Source organism: Panthera tigris, chromosome D3 (genome assembly GCF_018350195.1).
Source record: "Panthera tigris isolate Pti1 chromosome D3, P.tigris_Pti1_mat1.1, whole genome shotgun sequence".
Classification (NCBI taxonomy): domain Eukaryota; kingdom Metazoa; phylum Chordata; class Mammalia; order Carnivora; family Felidae; genus Panthera; species Panthera tigris.
The window spans coordinates 72,126,843-72,151,585 of record NC_056671.1 but is presented as its reverse complement, the minus strand read 5'-3'; the positions used below and the strand labels follow the sequence as shown (position 1 = coordinate 72,151,585).

Genomic DNA, 24,743 nt, shown 5'->3' with positions numbered 1-24,743 from the left:
AGCACTTTCCCCTTTGCTTACCTTACCCCAGCCATCTATTACACAGTGGACACTTTATTGTTCCTCAAACATGCCAGGCATGCTCTGGCCTCAGGGCATTTGCATCTGTTGTATGCTTTGCCTGGGAAGCACTCCCTCAGATATGCCTTTCTCCCTTATGTCCTTCAGGTTTCTGTTATTTGCTTTTCAACTTCAGCCTTGCCTGGCTACCATATTTAAATTTGCAATCTTTCCCTAATCTCTAATCTAATAATCACCTATCTTATTTTTTCCCCCTAGGATTTATTGCCATTTATTCTGCTTTCTATTTAATGTGATTATTTCATTATTCTTTGTCTCATCTCCTTCCATAAATTCTGGAATACATAAAACTATCACTAACTATACAATTATCAAAATTTTATACAGCTCTCTCTTTAAGACAAGGATTTTATGAAAAAAGGAAATAATAAAGAAATGAAACAAGATGAAAATACAGTTATAAATGGCATTTTCTCCAAGTGGCCAGAAAGATTTGTTTCTGCTGGCCCCTGCTAATGACAATGATCGCTGCTGTGTACTGTCTTCTGTGGACGGCCCGCCAAGTGGCGTCAGGCAGCTGGTACTTTTGACAAATACTCACATATCTGTTCTCGATTTAGTGTGCTGCATTTTATGGGTCATTTTGTTAGAGATTTGTTCCGGTCCCTAATAGCCTATATGTCTTTACAGAGAATTACATAAGGCAGTTGGTACAGCCATCTTCTATCTTTCCAGACAGTTCTGATACATACTAATGTGTTCATTTCTATTGGCGAGGACTATTCTCACCAACGGACATCATCTTCCTTATGCCACTCATGTCTATAAACTTTGAATGTTATTTGTGTATTTATTGTAGTGAACAATCACTTCTATTTACCAATGAACTATACCTTGTTTTTATTTTATTTTTATTATATATTTATTTTTGCTTTCCTCCTACAATCTTCTTAGTATTAACCTTTTACTATATTTTTCACTTAGTGGTATACAAGTGTAGTCATGTGTCCAGCACTCCCATCATGGGACACAACAGTTCCATCCCCCTCAAACTCTCCTCATATTGTCACCTTGGCAGTCATTCCCTTCCCCGATCCTTCAATATTAACTTGACTAATGGATTTTAAAATTTCATTCCTCTATGAATATGCTCTTATGAATAATCTTACTTATTTATTTTCAGCATTAATTCTTTTAAAAAAACATCTACGTTTTTGCTCTTGTTCCTTAATAACAATGGGTAACATGTATGGAGGACTATTATGAATAAGCTCCATATTCAACATTTAAATAAATGTTTGAACGTTTCGTACATACTTTGTGCTCTTAGCTATTCTACAAATGTCCTGTTTATCATAATGTTTGAATTTTCAAATTAGGATTCATAATTTTAATTGAATTGTATCTTTTTGTTTACTTTTATATATTTTTCCACAATCTTAATTGTCTCAGGTCAAATAATCTTATTATTCTACTATTTCATGTTATTTTTAGGTACTTTGTTTGTAGTATTCATTTTCATCTTAATGAAATTTTTACTCTATCGCTGCTCCTGAAATTGAAAATAAATATAAGTATAAACAGAGAGTAGAGTGGTGGTTGCCAGGGGTTAAGGGGTGAGGGAAATGGGGAGATGTTGGTCACAGGGTACAAACTTCCAGTTATAAGATAAGTTATAAGTTCTGGATCTGATGTGCAGCATGGTGACTATACTTAACAATAATGAATTGCTGTATTATGTACTTGAAAATTGCTAAGAGAGCAGACCTTTCATGCTCTTACCTCACATATACACAAAAAGGTAATTATGTGAAGTGATAGATGAGGCTACTAACTTTATTGTGGTAATAATCATGTTGTACATACTGTATATCTTAAACTTACACAATATTTTATGTCAATGGTATCTCAATAAAGCTGGAGAAATTAAAAAGAAAACAGAAAATTAAAGACAAAAAATTAGCATAAAACCAGAAAAAGAAAAGAAAAAGCATGTAGAAAATTAAGGGGAGCAGGTAGATACACAGTGTTCTAAAAAGGAACTTTTGACAGATTCATTCCTTTAACACCAAAATTCTAATTCTGAAAAAAATATGCCTCTTGAGGGTATTTGTTTGTGTCCTCCAATTTCCGACGCTGACAGCCTTACTCCTGTTGACTACTGGAATGGGGTTGTCTGCCTAGGCCTAGGAAACGATATGATGTCTTTCTGAAGAGATAACTGATCAGAATCTAGATCCTGTAGCCTCTGCACTGTTACCACTGATCAAGTCTCACAATGATGATAACTCAATGGGAAAAAAGTAGTGGGGGGAGTAAGATATTCCTCAGGGAAGAGACATTCAATGTCATGTTCAAGTTTAATCTTAAAATAATCAAGATGGTTCCTTCTTTGGTTCTCTCTTGCCTAGAGAAACTGCAGAATCCCAACTCCAGATCATCAGTAGGGTGAAACTAGTCCTTTTTTGTTCCAATGTTGGGAAAAAAATGGCCTAAATCTGTTGAGTTCTTGATTTGACAAGGAGAAAATTAAGGTAACTGTCTAGGGAGGAGGTTGGCGTGTCAAATGGAACCCAAGAAGAAACACAATCAAGTTCAATTTTATTTACGAACTCCTGGCTTTTTGAGTGGGAAAACCAAAACTTGACAGTTACAGGCAACACCTTTGATGTAGCTTTCTAAGAGCACTGTGGGATCAGAGCCTATCAATATCCATGATATCAATATTTGTTTTCTCAATTTAGAGTTCAGGGACCCCAACTTCAAAAATCATAGAATCTCACTAGAATCTTATGTCTTGCCATGATAAATTTTATCAGCTACTTCATATTGAATAATCTCCAGGTTTTGGGCCATGCAAATGATAAATCCTATTCTTTAAAAGGGCATGGGGAGTAGGGTCTCAGGATGTACTTCCATCCCAAAGGATGGAAGGATGTATTTCCTAAAGGATGTACTTCCATGAACTTTTCAGGTTCATTTTCCTCTAACTGGATTAAAACCCTAGTCTCTCAAAACTATAGATCTATTTGCCCTAAAAGAAAATCACTATCTCTAAAATCTTATGGCAAGCTTCTCTCTAGAAAACTTGGGTTTTTATTTTAACATCTTACTTGAGGAAAAGGTAATATAATTCTCCATTTAAATAAAAGTATACCAAGGAGGGCCAAGGGGGATGTTTCTAGCTCTCATTTAACTATAATTGTTTTTTATGACTATAGTAGTATGAGTTTAACATAAATAATACCTGGCTATGAATGTTTATATATTGACCCATCTATTCAATATTAATAAAGCATCTACCATGCATCAGGCACCACGAAAAGCACTGAGAAATTCAAATCAAATAAAGCATGGTCTTTGCTTGTAGTCAGCTGAGAAGAGTGGGATAGTTGCTGATATTGTGCCCAAGACAGCAGGCTTAGAGGAAAGACATCTGGATGCAGCTCAGATGAAAGAAGCCTCCTAGAAGCAAAACATTCAGTGAGTTTTGAAGTAGAAGTAGGTGTGAAGTCATGTGAAAGGGCACTCTGGCAGAGGAAACACTAAGTGTTAAAGTATGAGATATAATGGAGTGCATCTGGAGGGATGCATACATATGCAAAGATGTGATAGAATGTCAAACTTGAGGTTATGGGCAGGGCCACAACAAGGAGAATTTGAATAGAGAAATAACCTCATCATATCTGGTTAAGAAAAATCACTCTGACAGCATGATGGAGTCCAGAGAGGAGCAAACTGGTGTCTTCCCACAGAAGACCAGGTGGGAGGCTATTTGCAGGTGACAAAGGCTGACAGGCTGACATAAACTAGAGTGGTGGATCAGAGAGGAGGGCATGAATTCCAGGTGTGTTAGGGAGGTAGAAATTGCAGGTACTGAGTATATTGGTAGGAAGTGATAATGGAGGAGTTGAGGATGGGGAACCTGCTGGCTTAGATGACTGGTGGATATGGGTACCAGTCCCAATGTGGAGAACACAAGAGGGAGAACACAATCTCCTATAGTAGGAATGATACCTTGAGAGATCAGCTCACCTCATCTCACCACCTCCAGGTGCATATAGGATGTGTGTTTGAGCCCTCCATCTTTATTATACTTGAAAATACCAAAGGAAGAAAGCAACAACAAAATTTTTAAAACCATCCTTGACCTTTCTATTTTTGATTTATATGAGAAGTGATAGCTTTGCTTTCCTTTGCCTTCAAGTCCATCACTAGAATCAACCACTGCCAACTAGTTTGGTATAGGGGAAAGACAACTTTATGCTCTACTAGGAGTACTGGCAATAGTCTCAATGCCATTTATTGAATAATCTGCTCGTTGAAATGCCAAATTCATTTTAAAGTTTATTTCTCAAATATAGCAAGAAATATTTCTGTCCTCTATATTCTGTTACATGGATCTACTTGTCTATTTCGTTGCCAGACAGTACTATATTGATTTTTAAATCATGTTTTATTGTAAATGTTAATGTTTATTCTACTTTTCAAATTTTCTCGGAATTCTTTTACATTTATTCTTCCATATGAAGTACATTCTGATTGGAGTTGTATTTATTAACTTAATCATTAATTTGGGAAGAAGCATTGATATGGTAACATTTTGTATCAAGGAATATATTTCTATTATTCATGTCTTATTTTATATCTTTTAATAAAATGTTATTTTCTTCATATACATTTAGTTTGTTAAATTTAGGCTTAGATATCATATTTTAGGTTTCCATATGAATCCATTTCTTTTCTTTTTAATGTTTGAACTAATTATTGCCCAGTATAAAAAAACTATTTTTTTGTGTGTATACATAGATATGTATATGTATATAAGTATATATACATATAATTTTAATATTAAATTTTCTTTTTAATTCTAATAGTTTTTTAATGTAGTTTCTTGGAATTCCCAAATATGCAATCACACTGTTCATAAAAATAACATTTCTTTCCTTCTGTAATGACATATAGCTTTTTAAGTTTTTTTGTGTGTTTATTTCTTATCAAAACCTCTACACTGTTGAATAATAAAAATAGTAGGAAACGTCCCTGGTTTATTTGGATTTTAAGGACAATGTATTTAGTATTTTAGTATTTAGCAGAATGCTTGCTTTTAGTTTCTTACAAAATAATAACATTTTGAAAGTTTCCTTATACTCACATATTAACACAAATTTTTAAGAAACTGGTAATGACGGACTAATTTTACAAAATGCCCTCTTGCATATGACATATGATGATGTCCCATTAAATTATACTTGAATTAGATGGTGGGATTTTAAGACACAGTGAGTGTATGCCCTGCTTTTGCATCAGAAGAAATACATCTATTCCCTAATGCAGACAACAGAGTTTTATCATGAACAAGAAAAAGATTCATAGGACCAATGGTATTAGTATTTCATACCACTGTTGAAGTTTGAGATCTAATATATGAAAATCAGTAACAATAAGCATTTGTTGAGTGCTTAATATATATCAGATACATTTCTGAGTACTTTATTTCCATTATCGTTGTTAATTCTTACAGAGATCTGTTGAGATAGATACTGTTGTTACACCCTATTTACAGATGAGAAAACTCAGGTCTTAGGGAAGTTAAGTTACTTGTGCATGATAATACAGTGAGTGGAGCAGAAGTCAAACCTAGTTATTAAGATTTCAAACCCCACCACCTTATATACTACATTATACTTAGAAAAAGTCAAGGAAGTCATAAGGGGATTAAACATTTCATGAGGATACTAAAAAGTGTGCTATAGCTAAGGAAAGGACTTAAAACTTTTTCGAACATTTATCCAAATCTAAATAATTTGTACATCGTTTGTATGGTGGAGTGCTGAGATTTTGAACAACCACTTGCCCAAGAACAAAAGCAGATTTTAAACTGATTTCAAACTCAATTTGGCTTTGCCTACAACACTCCTTATATGTAAGATGAATTCTACTTGAATGAGAATAAGGGGCTGGATTCTTCAATTTCATGATGGATTGGCTGTTATACCAATGGCTCATCTCATTTGCAAGTCTTTTTGTCAACTAATAACCCAGCATATCATGGATGGCTCCTATCAAAAGCCCATGTGAAAGAAATACTTTTTCATGACATGCCACCTACAACCTACGTTCCTCTGTGCATAAAATCATAACATTGTTATATCACCAGAGGACCGCATTTGCGAGCTCATTGGTGTAGACCCCACTTCTTACCCTCGAATTGGTATCTTTAACTTGAATGCATTTTAAATGGCATGTTATTGATTTTAACCAAGAATTTTATCAAATAATAGCCAAACAAAAATAATTTCTGCATTTGTTGAAAGCAAAAAAAATCAATTTTATAAAATTTTCACTATATTTTTAATCTAATAGGTACACAAATAAACAAGATTGCTTAGATATCAGGTGCTAAAAGTTACATTCTAGATATAATATGGTTTCTTTTGGACCAACGAATTACTTGGAAGAATATTTTTGTATTTCCAAACATATTGGATATCATATTATTATTGACTATTAGTCTCATTACACTGTGATCAATGAATGAATTTAGTATTATCCAAGAATTTTAATACCCATTTTCTTACAGCCAAATACTAAATATTTTTTGGATGCTTAGGAAAAAATATGCAATTCTGTAACTGTGCATATTTCAATTATGAAAGGTAAATCTTCCACATTCCTTGCTTTTTCATTTTTTTCCTATTCTGAGAGATGTGTAAAAATCTCCAAATATAACATTGGTCTTTATATATAGCTTTCAGTTTACAAAGCTACAGACCCTAGAGGAAAAAAATTAAATGAAACAAGAAATAATTAGAAAAAAACAAATATTAGGGTTGTTTAAAATAGAGGACCAAAAGCTTGTCTTTTCAATAAATCATAGGAGAAAAGGAATTATGGTAGATTGAGCGCCTTAAGGGATATAAAAACTGTATATAGTGTGTAATCCTAGATTCAATTCTAGTTTGCACAAATGATCTGTAAAAAAAGTTTTTTGGGGTTCACTGAAGAAATTTGAATATGATCAGGATTTTAGGTAAAATCATAATCTGCAAAGATAAAAATGAAAATAATTGAAAACAGAAGTTTGAAGAACAGTAAGTATCATATATTCTCATTTTAGTTACATCTATATATTTTTAATTATATAAATATTTTATGCATGTATGTGTATACTGACATGTGTATAATGAAAGAAATTAAAGGATATGTATTAGAGTGTTAAGGTGATAATCTGATCATCTTTAGATGGTGAGACTTGTGTTGGTTTGTTGTATTTTCTAGCTACAACTGTATACATTTACTGATTCTATACTGATGAATGTGTACTAAAATGTTTGTAAATTTTTTCATAAAGATCTGTCAAGATTTGCTTTAATAGTATAAATTTGTTATAAAAGCCATATATTTATAAGTAATACATATTTCTTCAACAATTTACATATTTTCAATAACTCAATCCTTTTACCATTAATAGTGACTCTACCCCTAAAGATGTTTTTGGCCTTAAGAAAATTACCAGAGAAAAACCTACACATGTTTTTTTGTTAGGATGACTGGTATTTTGTCTCATCTCTTTATTTTCAACTTTTTCATGTTTTAATATTTATAAATTTTGCCAACTGAAAGTACTATAGACATGGATGTTTTCAAAATTCCATTAAGTAATGGAATCCTTGAACTGGTGAGTCTGATACACTTATTGTTGTTACTACATTAAAGTTTATTTCTATGACTTTATTATGCACTTTTAATTTTCCATTTGTTCATAATAAAGTATTATTTTTCATTTTTATGACCTCATTTGTATAACCTAAAGAGCCCCTTCCTCTATTTTATTTTTTCTCTACCTGATACAAAATGATATACTCTATATCCTTCCGGTTGTAAGATTTTCAATTTTGAGATCACATATAACTTGTAGTCTGAAGTTAATTATATCACTTCTTTTCATGAGAACATCATAAAAACAATTTCAAAACTGTTTAACCTCCACGATCTCCCTCTTCTTTGTTACCTAATATTCACCAACTTTTTAAACTCTCCAAAACATAATTTTTCTTTTAGATGGCCATGATTTGCTCAGATGTACCCATGTCACATGATTTTGTTAATCACTTTTCTAATAATCCCTCTAGTCATTTTCTTTATCTTTTTAAAAAAATGTACATTCTTTATAAAAAGGATGGTGGTGGTTGTCTATTTTTATTTATGCCTCCTTTCCTTGAATAGTTGTTTAGTTGGATATACAATTCTTTAATGACAGTAACTTTTTTACCAGCACTTTGAAGATATTTCATTGTTTTCTGCTTTAATTGTTGCTATAGGGGAATCTTCATCAGTATAATTATAGTCCCTAAAGAAGTAATCTCTCTTTGGGCATTTTAAGCTATTCTTTTGTCTTTATCTTTGGTATTGTACAATGTATCAAAGGTAAAGCATTATTCCTGAATCTGATAATCCATATACTTTATCAATTCTGGAAAATTATCACTTATCTCTTCAAAATTTATTTTTCCTCCATTCTTTCTTTTCCTTTGGAATTATGATTGAAGCATGTTAAGTTTTCTCATTCCATGTTTTGTTTTTCAAGTTCTCTTTTATTTTTTCTATCAGTATGTATTTTTATGTTGTTCCAAGCATTTATTATTTTTTTTGTAATTTTTTTAACGTTTATTTATTTTTGAGACAGAGAGAGAGAGAGTATGAACAGGGGAGGGTCAGAGAAAGAGGGAGACACAGAATCTGAAACAGTCTCCAGGCTCTGAACTGTCAGCACAGAGCCTGACGTGGGGCTCAAATTCACGGACCGCGAGATCATGACCTGAGCCGAAGTCGGATGCTTAACCGACTGAGCCACCCAGGCGCCCCTTTGTTGTTCCAAGCATTTAAAAAGAGTCTTTCTCAGATGGAGCTTGGTGTTTTGAATTTTTTGGAAAATATATTGTTTATGTACTTTAAGAGTTGCATATTTGGGACTTGAAGTTTTGTGACTTGTATATTTATTTGTAGTTGTCAATATAAAATTATACATCCATTCCATGCATGTATTTGTGCATGTGGGTGTTTGTGTACATATGTCTGTGTGTATGTCTGTGTGCATGTGCATCTATATGCCTGTGTATACATATGTATGTGTCTCTGTGTGCACGTATGCATGTGTGTATGTTTGCATGCATACATGTATATGCACATGTGTGTATGTATGCCTGTTGTATGTATGTGATGTCATCATTACCCTGGAATCCTATCAACTTGTGTCCTGTTAATTCTTTGCCCAATTTTCCTTTAATATTTTTGCCTTTGTCTTAAAAATATATAATTTCATTTTGTTTTTAACAGGATCTGAAAGTCCCTTTTACAAAGGGAAGTCAGTTCAGTTTTATTAAATTTTAGAATTTCTCTCATCTAAGAGTGTTTTCCATTTTTCCTTACTAACAACTTTATTTTCTGTACTTTGCTACATAACACATTATTTATTCTTATTTTTCCAACAATTTAGAATATATATATATATTTTTTAATTTTTATTTTATTTTATTAAATTTGAGACAGAAAGAGAGCAAGCTTATAGGGGAGGGGCAGAGAGAGAGGGAGAGAATCCCAAGCAGGCTCTGTGCTATCAGTGCACAGTGTGACATGGGGCTCGAATTCACAAATGGTGAGATCACGATCGGAGCAGAAATTAAGAGTTGGATCCTTAATCAACTGAGCTATTCAGATGCCCCTAAAAATACATATTTTAAAGTATTTTTTTTCAACGTTTTTTATTTATTTTTGGGACAGAGAGAGACAGAGCATGAAAGGGGGAGGGGCAGAGAGAGAGAGGGAGACACAGAATCGGAAGCAGTCTCCAGGCTCCGAGCCATCAGCCCAGAGCCCGATGCGGGGCTCGAACTCGCGGACCGCGAGATCGTGACCTGGCTGAAGTCGGACGCTTAACCGACTGCGCCACCCAGGCGCCCCTAAAGTATTTTTTAAAAACCAATTCTTGGGTGGATATGCAATTTGCCATGGTGTTTATCTTCTATCAAATCTTAGACAATTTTGGGCCTTAGCTTATTTCTTTAGCTATCTATTAGGTAAGAGTATCATCATAGACCATACTGTTTATTTCTGGTCCTTGCTCAATTTCGGCTTTCATTAAATGTTCAGACTCTGAAATTCTAGATTTTTGAGCCTCTCATTTATATATATTGTGTTTCCCTTTTCTTTACCTATTTTTCTATTTCAAGCTTAGTGCTTATTGTTTCATACCTTTTGGCTAATAGGAAACTAAAAACACAAACTGATTTATAATATTTGATGCAAACTTTTATTTTGATACAAGCATACAGTTGGGCCTTGAACAATGTGGGTTTGAACTGTACAGGTCCACTTACATGCAGATACTTTTTCAATAAATACAGTAATATAAGTGTATTTTGTCTTCCTTTTGATTTTCTTAATAACATTTTTTCTCTAGCTTACTTTATTCTAACAATGCAGTATATAATACATATACCATAGAGGATATGTGTTAACTGACTCTGTTAACTAAGTCTTACAGTCAACAGTAAACTTTTAGTAGTTATGTTTTGGAGAAACTAAAGTTATATGTGAATTTTCAACTGCACGGGGGGCAGTGTGCTTAACCTTGGCATTTTTCAAGGGTCTACTATACTTATCTTTTTCAGTTACCCAAATGACACCAAAATATTTTTTTTCTGGCAAATACTATTACTGCTATACTTAGTGGTTTAAATTACCACAAGTTTAGAGGCTTAAAACAACACAAATTCTGTATGTCACATTTCTAGAAGTTAGAACTCCTGTATTGGTCTCAGGGAGGTAATATATAGATGTCAACCCAGGAGAATGTTTCTTCTCGAGGCATCAGGAATGACTGCTTTCTTGCGCTCTCCAACTTCTAGAGATTTCCCACCTTCCTTGGCCCCTGGCTTTACATCACTCCAACTTTTGCTTCTGTTGTGACATCAACCTTTGATACTCCTCTTACTTCCCTGTTAGAATGACCTTTGTGAGTACATCGGGCCCACCTGGATAATCCTGAATAATCTCTTGTCTCACAATCCTTAATTTACTAACATCTACAAAATCTTTGTTGCCATGTAAACTAACATATTCACAGATTCCAGGAATTAGGACATGGACATTTTGGAGAGGGAGCCTATTTATTATTCAGCCTACCACAACTCACACATATATTTTGCTGGCCTTCCTTCCATCTTTCCTTCCTTTTTCCTTTCCTTCTTCCTTTCTTTTTCTATTCTTCAATTTCTTCCATTTAGCCCAAAATTTATTTTTCTCATTTCTCATTCTTCTACCTAGAGATTTTCCACTTCTCATACCCTGTTTTTTTTTTTTTTTTTTTTTTTTTTAATGAAGATGACAACTTTAATAGGTGGTGTTCTTTCTTTCACAGTGGTCTCATCATTTTAGATTTTATTATTATTCTGAAAGTAAGCTTTCATGTGTTCCTGCTCAAAACCATGTTCTTGAAGAATATCATATATCACGCAGGTTCGAAAACACAGGAATTGCTTCGTGGCTGACTTCTCAAATGAAATGCATTTGCAGTAACCTCCTTTTACCCTCACTCAATCAGGCTAATAGGGCTAATTATCTCTTTCCTGAGGGCAGGAAATTAGAGCCTGCTCCCAGGTTGACAGTTTTTGCTACATCACCTAGTTGCACTTTCAGGAGTCCCTCTGTATGGATAATTTTTGCTGGCCAACCTCCTCCATTTTAGGGTAGAAGTTTAATTTTAAATTACATCATTATTGATTGCAAATCACGATTTCTACCTGTTCACTTCAAAATTAGGCGGGGAGTGGGGGGAAGCAGCACAAACTGATCCCCACGCTCAATTTCCTGGAGGATACCTTGCTGAACTTCATCACAAATTCTCTCATATCCTTATGCAAGACATTTACATAAGAACTTTGGGGAATTCTAATGATCTTGTTTCTTTAAGTTGAAAATTTGAGGCACAAAATAAATATTTTAAAACTTTCCAGCTGTCGGTAACAACAGCAAACATGCTTTCAGGGAGCCCGGAACAGTGAGGTTTGGCTCTATAATTTCTTTAACAAAACATCCTAATTAAAAGGACAATCCCATAAGGAATTGGAGTTTTTCTACAAGTTACTGTTGATCCTCACAAGGATTAAGCTGAGTGGAGGATGCAAGAGGAATTACAGAAGTCACGGAAGAAGAAGGGATTGCTTTGAACTGTCTGTACTTCCTACTGTCTCTCCTGAGTGACTGGCAGGGCTCAGCTACCACCCTAACAAGTAGAACATCCCCTTGGAGTTCACCAGGAGACTCTAAGGCAAGAGGGAAAAATTTTATGTAACAGGATGCACCTAGGGAGGGCTAACACTGCACTTCCCTCCCAGTAGAGGTTTCCTTGACTACCACAAAGAATGCTTCCCATTTCTGGTGGTTTCCAAAATGGCTGCTTCCCCCTTATCTATTATTGAAGGGAAATCAAAGCAATTCTATACGGAAATATCTGATTTTAGGACTCAAAACTTTCCTACATTAGCCATGAAAGCTATATAGTAGAAGCTGCTTATATCTTATTTTATGATTTAAACACTTACATGAATGAGTTGAAATGAGATGACTATTTAAAGAAAATTCCCTTAGCTTAAATATATATTTACATATATTTATATTTATATTTCTGCATTTACATATGGAAATAGAACAAGCCATCAGGCTGTGTATTCTTTGGAGCTATTTATGACCACTTCTGAGCTTGTCCATTTGTCCAAATACTGATTCCTACCAAGGGTAACACTTTTTAAGATTTGAATGATGCATTCAAGATAAGAAAAACAGGAGGAAGGAAGAGAAATTGAAATCAGTTTAGAGGAGTATCAGTGAAAAGAGGTTATGGGTCAATAAATTACAAAGGCCTTCGGAGCAAATATATATGATCCTATTAATTTCTTACAGCCAACGAAACACCGTTTGACAAAGTAGGTGAACCATATCTGTTGCACACTCATATAGTTAGTGCCCTAAAATGGCTGTTTCTATCATGTTTTAAGAGTGAACAATTTCAAGTCATAATCCAGAACAGTATTATGTATAAGAAGTGTCAATTCCATTAGTTTTCTTCTATTAATTTTTTATTTACCTTTTTGGATTGCTAACATGTACACTACGGACAAGGACAAGGATTGTCTAAGTAATTATAATCCAAATAAAGAAGTGAAAGAATAAGAAAAGGGGTATTATTTGAAATGCGTTAAGGTAATTGACTGGTAAATGAGTAGCACTTGGATGAGTGAGGATGCATTTTAAACTAATCATGGCAGAAATAATTTTCCTAAAGGCCTTTTTGAAGAATATCTACTATGCTGTCCTACACACCCTCCTTGTAATCTTTTTTTTAATGTTCATTTTTTTGAGAGAGAGAGAGAGAGACAGAGTGTGAGCGGGGGAGGGGCAGAGAGAGAGAGAAGCAGAATCCGAAGCAGGCTCCAGGCTCTGAGCTGTCAGCAGAGAGTCCGACGTGGGGCTCGAGCCCACAAGCTGTGAGATCATGACCTGAGCCGAAGTCAGAAGCTTAACTGACTGAGCCACCCAGGTGCTCCTACACTCCTTGTAATCTTAGTCAACCTCCTTTTCCTGAAGTTTTTAGTTCAAGCACTTTTTGTTTTCATGAAGTCTTTTCAATCAGTGCAGACATCACCTGTTTATCTCTCAAGATAACTGTTCCTATCTCTTCCATGTTTGTACTCCCCATGATGGGGCACACTATAAGTTCTTAATTATATTTCATAATAAATGCATCAATACGAAAGGAAAAAAAGTAAGCAAGAATGTTGCATGCAGAAGAGGGGCATTATTAAGCCAAGAGTATAGAGATGTTAAAAAATCCAATTAGGCAGTATTTATTAAGACTCTATTCATGAACAAAGCATAGGGATTCTCAATTAAAACAGATGTATGGATTGGAGTATATTAAGATTGCATGGATATAAAAAGCAGACAGTTAAATAGAAGTTTTGCGCTATCCCAGGGGCTGTGATTTTACATTTTGGTTCCACTAGATTGTGAGTCATTTGGAGTGAGAAGAAAGAGCACATAAGTCAAGTGGAGAGCCCCATCCATCCTGGATATTTTATAGGACCTTCGGCACCTCTGCTCCATTTATTTTCACTCCTTCCAGTAAGAGATATAGTCCCTTAGGTTTGGGTAAATGATATGACCTCATTTCTTAGAATCTTCTGCCTTGAATCACTGTCTTTTATTGTCACTGGGTCAGTTCTAGAGGATTAGTGGAGGCTTTCCTACGATGGTCTGTATTGGACATTTGACTTACAAAACTAGGTCCTGAGTTTCAGATCCACAATTTCTACCTTAATGACTTGATTAAGTTAGTTTAACTTTCTTAGCTTAAGTTACTGTCCTTTAAAAGTAAGGCTAATAATATATACCTCATAAAGGTAAATGAGAGGATAAAGGACAAGTATATAAACTTTCAAAGTTATTTCTCAAGTAAATAGAAAAGTAAGGTATTATGTAGTTTATCAGAATTGTCCTTTTATTCCTTAAATAAAGCAGAGCACATCCTCATGTCTTTATACCAAGCCATCCTGACCTCCTCCCCATACTTCAGCCAACAACTGGGCTCTAGCCTCAGGATGTCTGTTTTCGCTATTCTACCTGGAGGACTCTTGTCTGACCTATTCCTATGGCTGCCTCCCTCACTGCCTTAAGGTCTGTGATCATATTTTACCTCATCAGAGAGATCGTCTCAGTACCCTACATAAAACAGTACTCCCTAATCTTTTGCTATTCCCTCTACCATGCTTTATTTTTCTTCATAACATTTATCACTATCCACCTCTATCTCAATAAATTTATACCCCTCGAGAGTAGGGACCTTATTTATTGCTTAACCTCTGGTACCTAAAATAATGCCTGATATATATAAGAAATATATGTTGAATAAGTAAATACATGAATGTTCTCTAATATATTAGTGAAGGATATAAGCTTTATGAAGTGTGACTTTGTGCAGCTCCACAACTTTTCAATTTATAAAGATGAAGACAAATCTTCTAAGCCCCGAGTTTCTTTCCCAATAAAATCTAACTTTACCTCCAAGGTTGTCCTGAGTTGGCCCATGGTTGTCTAATCGAATACAATTGTTTATGCTTCAGCCACAGTAATCTCTTCAAAATGAAAACATAATTAAGTCACTATTTTAAAAAAGTCCTGTAATGACTTGCTTAGGATAAAGCACATTATTGCTTTAATGACATTCTTAGGACAAAGTTCAAGATCCTTAATATGGTCTTGCCCAATTTAGAACCTGCTATCTTACAAACCTCAACATGTGTCATCCTTGTGTTTCAGTCTTGATAGTCTTTTTTCAGGCCTCAAATAGTATCTTGGTCCATCTTGACTTCAGAACTGCATTCAACTTGCCCTCCACACTTCCTCCCTCAGTTTGTAATGTATGCTTTTGCACTCCAAACTCCTCTTCCTCCCTCCAGACTCAGTTTAAATGCAAGCCTTCTATATGTCTGTTTGCCTATCAATTTATCTATTCATTCTATGTTGATAGATAGGATATTTCCACTACTCAACAAAGTTTGAACTATGAAATGGCAATTTCCTATGACTTCACCTGGGATGTCTGTTTTTCTTTGCTATACTTTAAACTCCACAAGGAGAAGGTCATGCCTTCTATCTACTATTATACCCTCAAAGCTACTTAGTTTCCTACGAATATTCTTTAATGTGCTGTCACGTGGTAGGAATTACCATTATTGTGGAAATGGCATTTGTTGATTGTTTCACTGCCACATTAATTATTTTGTAAAGTGGAATCTATGATTACATGAAACTCATGAGTGATAGTGAATTACTTAGAGAAGGGAAAGATCAAGAAAGAGAAAAATAAGAAGGAGGAGCTCAAGGAACAAGGGAAGACAAACTGGAGAGAGGACAACGCAAGAACGGGGACGAGAATAAAAGTGAGGGAAGGAGCAAGAGAGCAAAAGGAGACAAAGGGAAGGGACATAGAAATGTTCATCTTGCAGTAACTTGGATGCTTTCAGGTCTGCCAGTGAAGGAGTAAGAGTATTTCATTGTCAGTGATTTAGACAGTCTCATTTGCAATACATATGTGGTTTGTTTTTTTTGGTCTTGGTTTTAATCCCTTAGCTTAAGTGTACTGATCATAACTAATTTCTTTTTCAAGTACCTCTTCTTTTCATAAATTTCTACTTCTTCAATTTGTAATTCTAATTCTTCATCATATATTTCTGCTTTATTATTTATACTTTCTTTCTGTTGCTTGTATTACCCATTCCTCTTGATTTTTTTCCTATCAGTCATGATGTTTTCATTTCAAACACTATTTCTCATCTTCTAATTTTGAAGATTTTGCTTATATTTAAATTACTGATACATGACTTTTATAAAAATCTCAGTATCTCATCCACAAATGTCTTAAGACAACTAGGCAGATGATTAAGCAAACAAGGCAGATTATTCCTTGTTTTAAAAAGATGAAATGTCAAATATTAACGACCATACCACAAGCAAACAAAAAATACATATTGCTATTTTGCAGAAGCATCATAAAAGGGCAAGGGTAAAGTAATTGTATTTCATGATTATTATTAGGAATTGTAGCAATTCCTATGAAGAAAATTTTAAGGTTGATTATTCAATAAGATAAATTTAAAAAACATAATTTCAAATTATCTTGAAAAAAATAACTCATGAAGAATGTAATTAATACATAATTTTATATGGTATTGTTGAAGAATCTACTGAGGATTTTGTATTTTATATTTTGTTTTGTCTTGCATTGAATGATATAGAAGGAATAAACATCCCCAGTATTGGAGTTCATCAACTTCTAATAAGGGAGCCTTTGAAGCTGAAGTAACAAAGAAAATAGAAATCAAAGTGACAGTGATTGGGATCGGTCTTACCATCCAGATCATTCTCAGGAGTCTCTGCTGTATACCAGTTGGAAGGTGGTCCAGTGCCATTAACTGTCATGGCTGACACTTGGAAACTATACTGACTTCCTTTCTCCAGTCCTATAAGAGAATGTTCCAGAAAGGGGAAAAAAAGTTATTGAATAAAAAGTATTTCTAGCTTATTTTCAAGAGTTTTCAAAACTGTAGACATCTTTACATGGTTTGTGATTGTTGTGGTGATTATTATTTTGGCCAAAAGGGCAGAAATAGTACAGCAAGAAATCAAATTATTTTTCACATATTCTCATTTATTTTTTCCTAGTTTATAAAAATGTATCCCTGAAAGTAGCTTCAGGGCAGATGCAGAATATAAAATATGAACGATGAAGAAATAATCAAAAATAGCAAGGATCATTTTTTCTCACAGTCTAGAAGAGGTCTGTCTATAAATCAAGAACAGTCATCCTAAAAATGTATGTCTCCATCATTTATTCAAGGTCAGTGATTATGTTTTCTTTGAGCCAAGAAAGAAGAATCCAAAGCCACTGCACTTAAGCAGAAAATACTAGGCCTTTTATCACAAGGCATACTTTATTTTGCATCACTGTCCACACTAGAAGCATGAAGAAAGTCTATCTCCATGATAACTTGGGCATATAATATTGTACATCAGGGCTTATTTTTTAGAGAGCACACAGAATACAGGTTGATGAGAGATGGCCCATGGATCATTAGTGTGATATGTATAAAATTTTATGTAAGTAATAGTCCTTTTAGCTAAATCTCAAAGCAGCTCATTACCATGACAAATTATTGTAAAACAAATTACACTTGCTAAAAAACCATGTGACTTTCTTCAGACAATGAGGACTTGGCTTAAACTGACAAGTCCTTAAATCTCCAAAGTTGAACAACCCTGGTAAATTTAAATTACAATCTATATTTTGTTAATCTAAAATGGCACAAATATTTGGTAACAAGAAAAATTCATAAAGAAAATAAACTATTGGAGAAATGATGCTTATCATGTACACAGTTACAAATTTGTATATTTTTGCATAGGCAGATGAGTAAATCTTGGTCTTTAGGGGAATTCTAATTTATTATTAATTGGAGATAATGTTTTAAGTGATGGTTAGATGGACTTGTTAACGTCCATAGCAGTTACCTTCAATAAATTGTACTATTAGAGAAGACAATTTGATAAATCCACCCACACAAAAGTATCTATGACACAAAATGCTGTCTCTTTAAGAGGCTTCTAATTTTATAAGATAGACTAGAAGCTCCATAAAGAAATAGACTGAGAATAGTTAGAACTGTTGCTGTTTTTGTTATTACCGGTATTTTATCTATATACCCATAGATTCCATTACACTGACACATGGAATGCACACACAGAAAGCAGCTGTTGAAAGATCCACTAAGGAAGCACTTAACATACCCAAAAATACTAGGTTAAAATATAATATCTAACATCATTAGGAAGGCAGCAAATGGATGCTTTTGAACAAAAGGCCTTTGTCATGGCTCAATAGGTTTGTACTCACTTTGATTTGTCCCTTAGTTCACATGATGTTGATCTGAATTTGTTAACATTTTGCACCTTTTCATAGGCACCATTGTTAATTACTAAGGCAAAGGGATTGTGGATTGATTGTAGTTTCCAGGACATGGAAAATAATAGGGAGAGAATTCTGGGAACAAATGCTTACCTAATCATTGTACCTCATGGCTCTCATAGTGGTCTTATCTGACATAGTTTTAGACCATCAAGAATATATTCTTTTATATTAAGTAAAATTTAATTTTATTTTTCTTTGAAAAGGATGGGCAATTGTATTAATACCATCTCCACCAGTGATTAGGAATACCATCTGTAATGATCAGTTTTATTCAACTTGGTTAGACTGAAGTCCTCAGTGTTCAAACACTAATTTGAGGTGTTATATTATAGATGTGACTAAAGTCCATATTCAGTTGATTTTAAGCAAAGGATATTATCTTAGATAATTGGGGAGGGGGCAGCTTCAAACCAGTGAAAGTTCTTAAGAGCAGAAGTAAGGCTTCCCTGAAGAAGAAATTTCACCTGCAGACAGCAACTTCAGCCCGAGAATTTCAGCCTGCCTTTCTTATGGCCTGCTCTGTGGACTTGGAATGGCCTAGCCAGGCATCACAATCATTTAAGTCAATTCCTTGTAATAAACGCCTTAGTACACATCTCCACAGGTTCTGATTCTCTGGTTGAACCCTGAATGACCTGCCATCTTATCATATGCACTGTTTTGACATATAAATGGAAATCTTTTTTGAATGCCCTATATTCTGTTCCATTCATTTGACTTTAAATCAAGTTACTTTTTGTGTGCAGAATATATCAATTTTTAGTAGGAATTTATTAAATTATCTCACTAGAAAGTAGATATGAGTAGTAAAATACCTCACTAGAAGAGAGAAAGATTTCTTTATAATTTTGCCAAATTTTTATTTATATATATTGCATTGAGGATCTGTCAGTATCACTAATTCAGTCTTGAGTAAAACAAAAACCTACTAACAGTTCTTTGAAGTGAAATCATAGGTCAATTTAGAGACCATCCATTAAGTATTTCCCCACTGGAGTCTTGCCTAACCAGACTAACCTACTGATCAAAATACCTCTTCCAAGGAGGGAAGATGAGCTATTTATGTGATCCTCTCTGATATCCAGTGAAGGTTTAATATGCTGTATACATTACTGCCCAGGTCCCTTTGAAAATCCTGCCTAATTTCTTTGAACTATTATATTTTAGCTTAAATGTTTTTTAATTTGAATTTTATTCTAAAATATAGCTGTGGAATCTTTCTCATTAGAAACACCTAAGAAATTCTAGATTAAGTATAAAAAAGTTTAAATATATACATATAATCCGAATATCAAAAAGGATCTTAATTAATGTCTATTCAAATGACCCATCTAGAGCTATTTGGATATACATCTAACAAAGTGATCCTGTAAATAAAGCAGGAATACCTTTGGAATGAGAAGTTCACCAAGGGAGGGAATGTACTCAACCGTTTCTCTTGTTGGAAAAGTTCTTCCTTATATTGCACTGATCTGCTTTACTACAATATTATCTACAAATAAGCCCTAGTTTTACATTGTAGGGATAAACCAAAACTAAATCTTCTTTTAAAATATCTTTATCCAAGTCTTCTGATTCTGTCTTCTGAAACCTTTACCAACGGAATTAAACCTCGACCCTCTTCTATGTCTAGATAAGTGTAGGAAGTGGTGAGAAGTGGAACGAGATATTTCAGCTTTTCAGAGAGACATTCCATGTATGACCTTCAGAAATCTAGGTTGCAAGTTTAGCTGGGCAAGTTTAGATGTACTGAAAGCTCTTTTAATTGCCATTTCCCATATAAGTTAGGTAATAATACCTGCTTTTCCATCTTATAATGTTCTTTTGAGAATCACATGCCAGACTGCTTTTAGAATAGTTTATATAATTAAACATTTAATAGATAACATTTGCAAATTGTTTTCTGACTTGATTTTCACACACTCTATAATTTTGCCATAAATACATTATTACTCCCACTTCAGAGATAAGGATAATAAGGTTGACATAAATTAAGCCAAGTGACTATGTGGAGCTTTAATCACAACTTGGAGTGCTTTTGGGAGAAGACTCTTGGTTCTGCCCTATCTCCTGCTGAGGCGCCAGAGACCATTCTCTTCAGAGACCCACCTGGCCAAGGCTGGGACCTAAGAGGGACATCAGTAGCAAGTATAAAGCACTGGGCAAATATGCAAGAAATTTTTGTCTAAAATGATTACATCCAGAACTAAAATATGAGCAGGAAGGCAGGAAAGAACTGATAATTCTATGATTTTTACAATGTATCAACCTAAGAGTTCAATTAAACTTCAAATTCAGTATAAGGTTTTTCTCTTAATTAAAAAAAATCACATTGGTGGGTTATTTATTTATTTATTTATTTTCTTAATTATTATTTTTTTTTAACGTTTACTTATTTTTGAGACAGAGAGAGACAGAGCATGAACGGGGGAGGGTCAGAGAGAGGGAGACAGAATCTGAAACAGGCTCCAGTCTCTGAGCTGTCAGCACAAAGCCCGACGCAGGGCTCGAACTCACGGACTACGAGATCATGACCTGAGCCGAAATCAGCCGCTTAACCGACTGAGCCACCCAGGCGCCCCCTTAATTATTTTTTTTTAATATACGAAATTTATTTTCAAATTGGTTTCCATACAACACCCTGTGCTCAGCCCAAAAGATGCTCTCTTCAATACCCATCACCTGCACTCTCCTCCCTCCCACCCCCCATCAACCCTCAGTTTGTTCTCAGTTTTTAAGAGTCTCTTATGCTTTGGCTATCTCCCAAAATGTTCACATTTGAAAGAAGAGGTATCTTCAAAAGTTATAACAACAATCAACATGAACAAGCAATTTTTTGAGCCCCAATCCTGAGAGCTGATACCTAAAGAACTTTCAAAACATTATCTGTCTGTCTATCTCCCTATCTATCTATCTATTCATTTATTCACTGAAGATAGGGTAGAGACAAGCCTGTCTGGAATCTAAAGCTTTCTTGTGTGAGTATTTCTAAACATTGTTTTCTAGGATGTGTTTCCTGAGTTGGGCCAGTAGAAATTTTAAATAGCATTTTTTAAAAGAAGTAGGTAGGAAAGCTTTGATTTAATTTCTCCTAGAGTTCTCTGTATTAGAGACTGTTAAAAACTGAGAACAAACTGAGGGTTGATGGGGGGTGGGAGGGAGGGCAGGGTGGGAGCGAGGGCAGGGTGGGTGATGGGTATTGAGGAGGGCACCTTTTGGGATGAGCACTGGGTGTTGTATGGAAACCAATTTGACAGTAAATTTCATATATTAAAAAATAAAAAAAAAATAAAAAAAAATAAAAAAATAAAAAAAAATTTCTCCTAGAGTTAAGCAGCTCCTTTAGCTGCTAAGCTAATATTCAATTTTTATTATCCAACAGAAACCTTTTTCCATTGTGCATTATTCCACTTTATGTATCCCTTTATACACACAAAATCACACATTCATTATCTGTGGTTGGCAACACATTACCTACAGTTTAAGAGCTAGGAGTATAGGTACTCAGTTCAGGCAGTATTAGATTTGAAGTTTTACCTCACTGCTCATTAGGTATGTGACCTTGAAAAACTTGTTTGCCCTCCTTCTTTGTCTAAGTTTTCTCATCAGTAAAATGAGAATATATGCATAAAAATTGTTACAAAGACTAAATTTGAAATATATATATGGATATATGTATATATACAGTGTTTTTATAGAGGGTTTTCAGCTTCATTGAAGCATATACTTAATACACCAAAAACGAGACATATTTAATGTATACATTTTGATGAGTTTGGACATAGGCCTACATCCATGAGACCATCACCACAATCAAGGTAATAAACATATCCACTATTTCCAAAAGATTCCTTGTGTCCTCTTTTTTTTAATGGTTGAAATATTTGGCATTATTAGGTCTACTTTCTTAAAAATTTTTAAGTGCACAATACTGTTAACTATAGGTGCTATGTTGTATAAAAGATTTCTAGAATTTATTCCTGTTGTGTAACTGTCACTTTATACCCACTGAACAACTCCCCATTTCACCCTCATCTTCTACCCTTGCAATCACCATTCTGTTCTCTGCTTCCATGAGTTTGACTATTTTAGATACCTCATACAAAAGGAATCATGAAGTATTTGTTCTTCTGTGACTGACTTATTTCACTTAGCATAATGTCTTCCAGATCCATCTATGTTGGTGCAAATGGCAGGATTTCCTTTTTTTTTTTTTTCAGGCTGCATAATATTCCATGGTCTATTGATATTTACCACATCTTTATCCATTTGTCTGTCAATGGACACTTGAGGGGCGCCGAGGTGGCTAAGTCAGTTAAGTGTCTGACTTTGGCTCAAGTCATGATCTCATGGTTCCTGGGCTCAAGCCCCGCATCGGGCTCCGTGCTGACAGTTCAGAGCCTGGAGCCTGCTTCAGATTCTGTGTCTCCCTCTCTCTCTGCCCCTCCCCAGCTCACACTGTGTCTCTCTTTCTCTCTTTCAAAAATAAATAAACATTAAAAAAATTGTTTTAGGTGGACATTTGAATTGTTTGTCTACCTTGGCTCTTGTGAATAATGCTACAGTGAACATACGAGTGCAGATATCTCTTCCAGATCCCGATTTTAATTCTTTTGGATATGTTCCCAGGAGTGGGATAGCAGGATCATATGGTAGTTCTAGTTTTTAATTTTTTGAAGAAACTCCATACTGTTTTCAGCACAGTGGCTGTTGTCAAAGTTAATGCTGGTATTATTATTGTTATAAATGTTAAATTTTTTTTTTTTTTAATTTTTTCAACGTTTTTTATTTATTTTTGGGACAGAGAGAGACAGAGCATGAACGGGGGAGGGGCAGAGAGAGAGGGAGACACAGAATCAGAAACAGGCTCCAGGCTCCGAGCCATCAGCCCAGAGCCTGACGCGGGGCTCGAACTCACGGACCGCGAGATCGTGACCTGGCTGAAGTCGGACGCTTAACCGACTGCGCCACCCAGGCGCCCCAATGTTAAATTATTTTTAATGCCAATGATCTATTACAGATTCATGTGATAGCCAGAGTCATTTACAATACAGTGAGCTAAAGAAGACAATATTATATAGTATAAGGAGTATATAACTAGGAGTTGAAATGCCTACAATCGAGTTGGGATTATCTCCCTAACTAGTGGTAGATCTTAGCAATGTCACTCTTTAGATTTCAGTTAACTCTTCTATAAAATTAGGACTGTGCATAAGATGAATGGTCTGGTTTGTCAGGGACCCATAGTTCAATCTCATTGTGTTTGTGGGGGTGGGCATGTGTTTGTGTATGCTGTGCCTATGTGTGGCATGCCCATGCATGTGTATTTCCTACCTGCTTCTAAGTATAATTTTATTCTATAAAAAGTATGGTGTAAGTAGCAATGCATTCCTCAACTATAAAAAAAAATACATTGTTGAAAGAAGATCATCTGCCTGTTTCTATCCCCAATACTAAGTGCCTTCAAGCTCTGTAATTCTGTTCTATTTCTAATTTTACAGGACTTATGTTAAGAGATGGTACATTATTCAAACAATATAATTTCCCTTTATTCCCCTAATGCTAACCTTGTTATAAAATTCTATGCTATTGTTTCATTTTTCAGTCCATAAAATACCAATGCATGTTAATCATTACGTTTATTCTATATTGGCCATGAAACACAAGAAAACTCTTCAATTCAATTCAAAACAACTTTCTCTGAAGAGCACTCAAAAATTAAAAACAACGCTTTAAAATTTAGTTGACATGGGATCCCACAATGAAACTGATAACAATGATTTAAAATCCTTGTTATAACTCTGAATTACTATGTTATTGCAGATGTCTCATTATCCTAGTAAAAATCACACACAACAAAAAAACACCTGTCTAACAGAGGATTGTAAAAAACAAGTTTGAGTCTCTACACCTGAATATTTATGTCATCCAAATGAAGCATTCTAGCATTTCCAAGTTTTTAACAGACAAATCAATATATCCATGTACCATATAGGTATTGGAAACATAGGGTCAAGCCTTGTACATTCTAAAGTGCCGCAGATTCATACAGAAAATCAATTATTTTTGTAAACTAGAAATTGCATACATTACTAAATAAATATATTCTGGGAACAAGTCAAAACCTGTGCTCTCT

The 24,743-nt window shown here is 34.6% G+C and overlaps 1 protein-coding gene across 1 annotated transcript in view; it reads right to left on the bottom strand.

Annotated features, from left to right (window-relative positions):
• The window catches only part of DCC (DCC netrin 1 receptor), a 631,926-nt gene that overhangs the window by 169,036 nt on the left and 438,147 nt on the right, over positions 1–24,743 (bottom strand). The window contains exon 15 of the mRNA XM_042961575.1: positions 16,992–17,102. Within this exon, the coding sequence (XP_042817509.1) occupies positions 16,992–17,102 (111 nt within the window). The remainder of the gene's footprint in view (positions 1–16,991; positions 17,103–24,743) is intronic.